This window comes from Anastrepha obliqua, chromosome 2 (genome assembly GCF_027943255.1).
Source record: "Anastrepha obliqua isolate idAnaObli1 chromosome 2, idAnaObli1_1.0, whole genome shotgun sequence".
Lineage (NCBI taxonomy): Eukaryota > Metazoa > Arthropoda > Insecta > Diptera > Tephritidae > Anastrepha > Anastrepha obliqua.
This window is the reverse complement of record NC_072893.1, coordinates 104,869,761-104,879,855: the sequence shown is the minus strand read 5'-3', so window position 1 is coordinate 104,879,855 and position 10,095 is coordinate 104,869,761. Positions and strand designations below refer to the sequence as shown.

The following is a 10,095-nucleotide window of genomic DNA, read 5'->3' as shown; positions in this document are numbered from 1 at the left end:
GACTGACCGATTTCAACTATTTTTGGTATCGTCGATGCGTATTACGAGAATAACATATTTACCAATTTTCGTTAAGATATCGCAATTTTCCCTGGGGAATGACCGATTTCATCCATTCTTGGAATTTTTCTTAACTAAGTCATATATAACCTGTATGCGAAATTTCAATGGCCTAGTACCACTCTTTCTAATTTATGCCAAACAATTTGAATTTCAGACCATAGTGCTATGTTGAGAATATTGCTGCTGTAGCGCAGTGTTGCTAAACAACCTTTAACATCGATATTTCGACGATCTCAACAATTAGGCATTCATGAATCGACTGTTTGGCAGATTTTACCTGTAGACGTGCTCATGGAGGACATTTAAATTATGTCATTCCCAAAAATTGTTACGAGCCGTATTTTTAATAAAAGTAATGAAACCTGAAAGAATCTAAATTGTACATGTTTTATTTTAAAACAACCTCTAGTCGCTTCTTGAAAGATCCTTAAGGACATTTCCATTATATGTTTAATGAAAACTCATAGAGTTGTTAAACCACAGAGTTTAAATGTATTGGATGACTAATGAAAAAATGGAACATTTATCTTACCCAACCAACAAAGGAAAGAAAGGAAGGAGTTTGTTAAGTGCCAGATCTAAAACTGTTCAGCTACAGAAAATTTTCATCAGCTGAATAATACATGGTCCTATAAGTTCATAAGGTGAGAGGGTAAAAACAATATTTTCAACCAAAATTCATTTTATTCTTCAACATAGGTCCCTTCTGGGGCGATACACTTTTCCCAACGGTCTTATAACATTTTGATGCCTTTCGAAAAATGATCGATAGAAAGGCCTTCAAAATACGCGTCTGCTTCCCATACAACTTCTTCATTTGATCGAAGTCTCTGTCCTTGAAGCCATCTCTTCAAGTTTGGAAACAGCCAATGGTCGCTGGGGGCCAAATCTGGAGAATACGGTGGGATGGGGAAGTAATTCGTGCAATTTTGCCATGACAATCGTTAATTTGTGAGCCGGTGCATTGTCTTGGTGGAACAACACTTTTTTCTTTGCTAAATGAGGCCGCTTTTTCTTGGTTTCGTCGTTCAAACGGTCCAACAAGCTGGCATAATACTCGCCGGTGACGGTTTTACCCTTTTCAAGATAGTCGATGAAGATTACATCGCAAGCATCCCAAAAAATGCTGGCCAAGACCTTTCCAACCACTCTGCCGACTGTTTATTCGACTGTGGCGTATAGTGGTGGATCCATGTTTCATCCATTGTTATGAATCGATGCAAAAAGTCGCTTGGATTGCGACGAAACAGCTCCAAACAATGCTCAGAATCCATTAGTCGTTGTTGTTTTTGGTTAATTGTGAGAAAACACGGCACCCATCTTCCGACTAGCTTTTTCACACCCAAATGTTCATGGAAAATCGTTTCTTCTGACCCTTTCGATATGCTTACGGCCTCTGCTAACTCGCGCACTGTCCCTTTACGATCATTCAGAATGATACGATGGATTTTTTTGATGTTTTCTGGAACAACTGCTTCATTTGGACGTCCTGAACGCGCTGCGTCCTCAGTGCCCGTACGGCCTTATCTAAATTCACGAAACCATCGTTCAACGGTTCCGATCGACGGAGCGGAGTCCGTATAATACTTCCGTCGCCACTGGTGTGTTTCCACAGTGTTTTTTTTTTTTTTTCAATTAAAAAACAGTGTTTTATCAATACACGAAATTCTTTTGAATCCATTTATTTCACAAAACAAAAAGTAGCTTCACTTAAACGACTGTAACTCACAAACTAATCGGCAAAATGTCATGAAAATTTGACAAGTAGCTCCTAAAGGGCGGTTCTCACTAAATACCATATGCTCTTGATATTGACGCCGCCATCTATGCCTCACCTTATGAGCTTATTGGACCATGTAGTAAAAGGCTAAAGATATGCTAGACTGGATTGACTAGTATCGGTGAAAATCGATACTATCCGGAATACCTATTAAAAGTGCTGGAATGAGAGTTAAAATCTTGAATCTGGATTCATTAAGGAGTCTTGATACTTCAAGGAATTAGTGTTCACTTTCGCTAGAAGAAATTGGCTAGGAATTAACCCATTGAGCTGTTTAACTATGAATACAATGTTGCTATTTATTTTTCTGGCCTTTGGGATTTCTAATGCTGTCGGGCGTCATTTGTTATTTCAATTGGAATGCTTGACATATTTTACCATAAACACACTCAGAACATTTTGACATGTCAGCCGTATTAGTATTGCTTACATTGGTCTTAAAAACTGATCTCTGCAAACAAATGGAAATAATCTTTGATTTTTGAAATTTTGGGGCAATTATTTTTCATCATTTTCGACATGGATTAATACGAGTATGGCCAGAATGCAACGATGAACTAAAATCATTATAAGGCGAGCAAGCACCAGCCCTTAGCACCGTAAAATGCACCATATACAAAGAATTTTTTCGTGATAACTGTTCGCTCACGGATGAATTACGGGAAGGTCGTCCAAAATGAGTTGTGCCAGAAAATATTGATGCTGTGAACGAAATAATTAGAAACATCGTGAACGCTGTTTTGTGTTCATACTCTTGTTCAAGATTGCAGAGATGTGCAAAAGGATGTATTCATGTGCTCTCTAGGCTATGAAACAGCTTTCGACACAGTGCATGACAAGCTCCTAGCATCACTCGACATTGACACAAAGGAATTACGGTGTTTAAGGAACCTTTATTGCAACCTGATGGCCGAAATGAATATTGACAACGAAAAATCGTAAGAAATCCCCATTCTTAAAGGCGTTAAGCAAGGATGTACATTATCACCTCTCTTTGCCTACAAAATGGGCTGAGGTTAAGGTCGTATTTATTCCAAAGGTAGGGAAAAAACCCGAACAATTGCTTAAATTATACAGACCAATTAGTCTCAGCTCATTTTTCCTTAAAACAATGGAAAAGATAGTTGATCAGTATATTAGGGAATACAATCTAGCTAAATTCCCGCTGCATCGAATTCAATTTGCCTATCAACAGGGAAAATCCACTAAGACTACAATACACAGCCTGGTAACAGTTATTGAAAAGGCTATTGAGTCCAAACAGATAGCTCTATGTGCATTTATTGACATGTCAGGAGCTTTTGATAACACCTCCTATGAGGCAATCTATAATGCCCTATATCTAAAGGAGGTACCTGAACCCATCACTAGATGGATAAAATTCATGCTGAAATCTAGGACGATCAGCACCGAACTAGGAGGAACAATCAAATCTATTAAAGCCACAAGAGGCTGCCCTCAAGGTGGCGTACTCTCTCCTCTATTGTGGACTCTAGTCATAGATGTACTTCTCCACAAACTGAATAACCTAGGATTTCACACTCAGGGTTACGCTGATGACCTAGTAGTTTATGTATTAGACTGGCATGAGGAAACCATTTCGGATCGCATGCAGCAAGCCCTTACAATAATAAACAAATGGTGCACGGAAAAAGGGCTCTCCATCAACCCATCCAAAACAACACTTGTACCGTTTACTAGGAGAAGGAACATAAATCTCAAATGTCCGACCCTTAATGGAACAACACTTCAACTCTCGACAGAAGCGAACTATCTTCCGTTTACGTGGAATTCCCATATTGAGAGAGTTACTTCAAAAGCCCCAAGGGCATTCTTTGCCTGTACAAGGCTTTTTGGTAAGACATGGGGACTAAGCCCTAGAATGACCTTCTGGACATTCACCATAGTTGTGAAACCCATAGTCACTAATGCATCCTTAGCATGGTGGCCCAAGGTCAAGCAAAGAAAGGCGGCAAACGAATTAAGCAAACTGCATCGCCTGGTATGTGTTGGTATTACAGGGGCTATGAAAACATGTCCCACGTATGCATTGGGTGTGCTCCTGAACATACCACCGCTTCCAATTCTAATTGAAAGGGAAGCTCGCTCGAGTGCCTTAAGATTAAAAGGTATATCTTAAAGGTCTTAGAAGACTTCCTACATAGTCCCATTCTTCATAGGGATGATATACTATCAGCCAAACCAATACTCTTCAGGAACTTCCAAGTTATAATTAATGAACGAACAGACTGTAGAACTAATTCGTATCACTTTCAAACCTGGCCCCCAGCTATGGTTTACTGATGGGTCCAAATTGGAAAACGGTAGAACAGAGGCAGGAATCAATGGGCCCAAATTCAAAAAATCGATTCCGATGGGATCCTACCCAACAATATTCCAGGCAGAAATACATGCCATTGAAATATGTGTGAGAGAATGCCTTAGCAGGAAAATGAGAGGTACTCACATCTACATACTTTCAGATAACCAAGCGGCTCTAAAACCAACAACTATCACCTCTAAATTGGTAAATGATTGCCTAAACCTCCTAAACACGTTAGGAAACCTCAACACAGTAACACTATGTTGGATTCCGGGACATGAAGGACATGAGGGAAATGAAATGGCTGACGACCTTGCAAAACAAGGAGCAAATATGCAACTTACTGGTCCTGAGCCTTTCTGTGGACTAACAAAAGGCCACATTAATGAATTCCTTAGGAAATGGGAGGAAAGAAAACTTGCCGTACACTGGTTAAACTGTGCCGGTCAGCGTCAAGCCAAACTATTCCTAAGTCCCAACAAAGGAATATCTGACAAACTTCTCTCACTAAACAGAGTAGATCTGCGTCTTTTAACAGGATATCTTACAGGTCACTGCAGCCTGAGGTATCATCTAAATAATATTGGTCTATCCGAGACCAATGTCTGCCGCTTTTGCGAAATGGACATAGAAATCTCAGAACATGTGCTTTGTGGATGTCCTGCGTTGGGCAGACAAAGACTTCATCACCTTGGTGGTATCGTAGTATCTCCATGCAATCTTTGGAACAGCAAACCCAAAACTGTGCTAAAATTTCTAAAAAGCCTAAAACTCTAGGGTTACAAAATAGGCCTTTCACAATAGATCAGCTCTGGTCGCAGTGCGTAATGGCCTTCTAATAATAATAATAATCACCTCTCTTTCAATAAGCTCTTTGGGATTCACATGAAGGCATATAAGTTAATGGAATGATTTTAAGCAACATTAGATAACTTGTATGATTTAACTAATTTATAAAGAGGAAAACTTTGTTTGTTTGTTTGTTTGTTTGTAACGAATAGGCTCAAAAACTACTGGACCGATTTTAAAAATTCTTTCACCATTCGAAAACTACATTATCCACGAGTAACATGGATTACATTTTATTTTGGAAAAAATAGGGTTCCATAAGATATTTGGATTTTTCGGACACAAACTGAAAAAATTACTTATAAATATTCATCACAGCGAAAATTGCGGTCTTAAAATTAACATCAATAAAACGAAATTAATGCATGTTGTTACGCAGGAGTTACGCAGTCGCAGGCGCTAATCATGCACTGATGGTTCACAATGTGTAGATAGAAAAAGTTACAAATTTCAAATACCTTGAATGGTGGCTTAATGAAAATTGGGATACATCAGCCGAAATGAGAACTAGAATAGAAATGGCTAGATCTAATGTCTAGAAATGTTGTTAGAATGCATTTGGTTTTTTTTTTTTATTATACTACCAGAATATTATAAACAAAATAACTTCTTGGCATTTTTTTTTTAATGTATTTATTATATTATATCCGCAGCGGCTACGAGTTACATGGTCCACTTAATCAGTCCAATTTTTGACTACTTTTTCCAGCAAATCTAAGTAGTAAATCGACAAAATGCGACGCAAACAATAGTATTTTGGTTTCATTACTTGCACGATCTGTACTTTGTTGGCACATAAGCCATTATCCTTACGTACAATTTTCCACGTTGTCGAAGGACTAAGGCCAACGAGTTGAAAACGATAACAAATCAGCATTTCAGTGTCTTCTTCAACATTAACGAGCAGATTTACTTTTTTTTAAGTATATTTCGACAATTTGGAAGCGTTGTTCTAGGGTTAAAGGATTCATGTCGACTTGGCAAACTTTGAAATTCAAATGAAATTTGAAAAGTCGAGCAAGAAGCACCAAGAAATTTGGTAACTCCTAAAACACTCAGGCTAAAAAGCCCAACGTATGAGTATTTTAAGTTCTGGAAAGTGAAAAGGTAGATAGTCAAGGAGGAAAGAAGACCTCTGAGAATTTTCCAGATTCTTTGGTAAATCTGAAAATATCCTCCAGTTTGAGAAAACGAACTTTGCTCGTTCTCATGACATCGGAACCCGAAATTCGCAGCCTTGCCACGAGTATAACAAAAGCAGGACACTCACAGAGAAAGTACGCCGTGCTATCTGCCTCCTCTGAACAAGACACGTAAATCGGCTCCTCAATGATTCCAATGGTGGTCATATGTTGGGCCCCATAGATTGAGTACTGTAATAATACCGACCACGAACCGATCGTCTTTTCTACCAAGTTTTAGAAGAAAGTCCGACAGTGTTCTATTCGGGCTTGTCACAAAATACTTTACAGTTCTGCAGCGTTCTAGACTGGACCAGCGCTCTTTATGCAAACTGCATACATAATCGCTGATCCACTTTGTGATTCCTGCAGAATTGATTCCGATTATTGGCTCTGGTCGCTGTGGGGTAAGCGCTGATCCACAGTTGGCTAAACTTAAACAAAAATGTACCTAAACACAGTTTGCTATTCTCAGCTGTCAAAAAATGGTTGTTGATGCCGTTAATCCCCATGCAACTAAAAAAGGACCCTATACAATGTACACCCAAAATTGTGACCAGATTTTCAGGATCTTTGATGTGAAAGCGCATTTCACATATTCCTTCTAGCATTAACTTCAAACTTGCTTTGATATGAGTTAGAAACTAATACATTTGCAAAACAATGCAAATTAAAAAATACAAAGACAAAAGTTTTTTTTTAGTCAAATTGATTTTATTAAAGTAATTTGTTCAAACTCCAGGGACCAAAGAGGCGTAGCCAATTATTAATGATTTCAGCTAAATAATGGGCGGCACTGATTTACTTGCCGCCGCCACCGCCACCACCACCGCCTCCGCCGAGTTCGAGGTTCAGACCACCGCCACCGCCGCCGCCGCCACCACCACCGGGCAGAGGTTCAGGGTTGGGGTTGGGATTGGCTGCAAAGAGAAGATAAATATTTTTGTTATTATTATAAATATATTTGTTTTAGTTATAAATATATTTGTTATTGTTATAAATATTTTTGTTGAAACTCTTGATTGCCAGTGCAAAGGATTTGCTTAGTTTATTCAATTCCAGTTCCACAAACTCACCGAAAGCCATAGCCAATAAGGCCAGGACGAATCCAAAGAGAGCGTAGAACTTCATGTTGCAAATACTGAAACTGCAATGTTTGAATCAACAGATAGGTGCGATATTTATACTCTGCAGATACTAGGCTGTCGAAAGCAGCTGACGCAATAAACTTGACCCGAAGAATTGCTGCTCTCGTAGACGCATGGTGATAGCACCAGTTAAGACTTACACACATACACAGATGCTTACATATGCAATTATTGATTAAATCCAGCATTCTTATTTTGATGCAATACAAATCTTCGTACGTGTATGTTTGTGTATTTACATTTATAAATACATCGCATGTATGTATGTATGTATGTATGTATGAAAGTACTTTCCAGACAGCGTTAATTGTCAACAAAGACGTGACAGCTCAAATAAAAAAAAAATTAAAAAATAAGCAGTCGCATTTCCAGTCTGCATTTCGGCAGTCTGAAACAGCACCTCGGGTGCAAGGGGAGATATTCAAGCACCATTGTTGAAATTCAATGCGCAGTTGATGTTTTCGGTAATTCGCGGTCATTTTTGTCCAAGTATACATATAAGCAGGAATGATAGAATATCGTGTGTGTAAAACACACATACAGTATGCAAAATTCCGATTAGTACACCCCCTTATAAATAAAAAAACCACGTATATTTTCAAATTAATTTTAAAACAAATGCTTGAAACCGTTTTATTTTATAGATAATTAACTAAAATAAGGACAAATAACAAAACCGCTCATAAAGTGTATTGAATTGCAAAAAAAAAATAAGAAAGAAAAAAATTAACACTTTTCACAGAAGCAAAATTCGTATTAGTACACATGTTTTTTTAATGATTTAAAGAGTAAATAAAAGATAGTTCAGAAAATTAATATTTTGTAGGATACCCTCGTGAACCTTAGAACAGCAGACAATCTCTACGGCATAGATTCCACCAATTTTTTTGTGAGATTTGGAGAAATCTTCTTCCACTCTGATTTGAGGACTTTTTTAAAATGTTCTCGGTTCCTTATTTGATGATGTTTCAGTTGCTTTTTGAAAATCGACCATAAATTTTCTATGGGATTAATATCCGGGCTTTGTGGTGGTGTTTTGAGATAATTTGGATAGTTATAAAGGATCCATAACCTTGTATCCAACGCCGTGTGCTTAGGGTCGTTATCTTGTTGGAATATACCTTTTTTTTGCAACCCAATTTTTTGGCACTTTTGCGTCGATTTTTTTTTAAATATCAATATATTGTCTCGCAGTCATAATTCCATCAATAAAATGCAACTTTCCTACTCCGTTTGCCCCGAAACATCTCCATACCATCAGAGAACCACCAACGTGCTTATAAGAAGGCTGCAGATTTCGTTTTTGAAGGCTAGTATTACACTCTCTCCAAATTTTTATGCGTACATCGGACATTTTTATATTAAATTTACACTCGTCCGAAGAACCGCATATTTTTTTTTTTAATATTGCCTGGTGAATATAACACGCTTTCTTCTATTGACTGAGCTTACATACGGTTTTCTAACCGCAGTTCTGCTTCTAAATCCCAATTTTTTTACATAATTGCGCACTGTTTGAGATGTAACTTTGATAGAAAAGTATTTTTCTAGTTCTGCAGCTAGTGAAACTCCACTGACGGTGGGATCTTTCCTGATAAGGCGTTCCAAATAAGTCTTGTGCCTCTGTCCAAGCTTTGCCCTGTTCACATTTCGAAGCTTTTTGTCAATCCTTCCACTGTCTCTATAAATTTTGACTACGTTTTGTATTGTGGACACACTTTTCTGCAATGTTCTCGCAATTTCGTGTAAAGACTTTCCGTTTTTGTTCATATTTATTATTAATCTCCTAGTTTCGTTTGATAATTCACCTACTTTAGGCGACATTGCAAACTAACTCCGCGAACTTCAACAAATGGCTACTAAAACGCAACTGCCCAAGGTTAATCATTGAATGTTCAACACAATCGTTTCGAAAATAACGGTAAATACCAACAAATTGTTTACAAATTCAACGCATACTAAGTGTACTAATACGAATTTTGCCTGCAGCAGAAATAGCTGCACTGCTACTAAAGCTATTTTTTTCAATTCTATGCAAATTCGGAGTTTTTGTTATTATTCTATTTTTTATGAATTATACAATACCGCACTACGATTGAAATCAATTGCTTTAAAGAAAATTGGAAAATATATTTGGTATTTTTATTTGTAGGAAGGTGTACTAATACGAACTTTGCATACTGTACATATTTACAAATTAATAATTATGTATCAATCAAGGGGCGCTTATAAGTTGTTTTGTGGATTTGTATCATCTATTCGGAACGAGTAAAACCACTTGTCAATAAAGCGAAAACAAACACATTAAAATCTAAATGGATAAATGGGAATTACTTGAAGTTGTAATAACTGTTTGAAAAGCGCTATTTAGTTATATTTGATTAGTAAATTTCACTGTAAGCGTATAATGATGCTTGTGGTTACTTGAATTTGTAGTTTTATTAATATGAAAACAGCTAAACTTAATCTGGTTAAAAAGTAATTATATTATACTTCTACTCATTGCCGCAAGAGATTTGTGAATTACAAAAGGTTTCAACGAAATGCGAAATTCCCGTAAGGGCAAGGTTAGATGAGGTAAGAGGTTGGGTATACTTGCTAGGCCAAAGCAAAAGGCTTATTGTGAGACATATTTTTAGGAAAAACTCCACTCCTTATGAACCCATGGACCATAGTTCAAAATATGTGCATTGCACTTCTGTAACTCAGCAATTTTTTTGTTGCAAAAAAGTGATAAACAAACGATTAGCA

The 10,095-nt window shown here is 37.4% G+C and overlaps 1 protein-coding gene across 1 annotated transcript; it reads right to left on the bottom strand.

The window, feature by feature from the left end:
- Positions 1 to 6,886: 6,886 nt before the first annotated feature.
- LOC129238726 (eggshell protein 1-like) lies at positions 6,887 to 7,381 on the bottom strand. The gene is made up of 2 exons (XM_054873875.1): positions 7,273 to 7,381; positions 6,887 to 7,116 (listed from the first exon to the last, which is right to left on the bottom strand). The coding sequence occupies exons 1-2, from the start codon at positions 7,325 to 7,327 to the stop codon at positions 6,998 to 7,000; spliced, it is 174 nt and encodes a 57-aa protein (XP_054729850.1). The 5' UTR covers positions 7,328 to 7,381; the 3' UTR covers positions 6,887 to 6,997.
- Between the last annotated feature and the right edge of the window lie 2,714 nt (positions 7,382 to 10,095).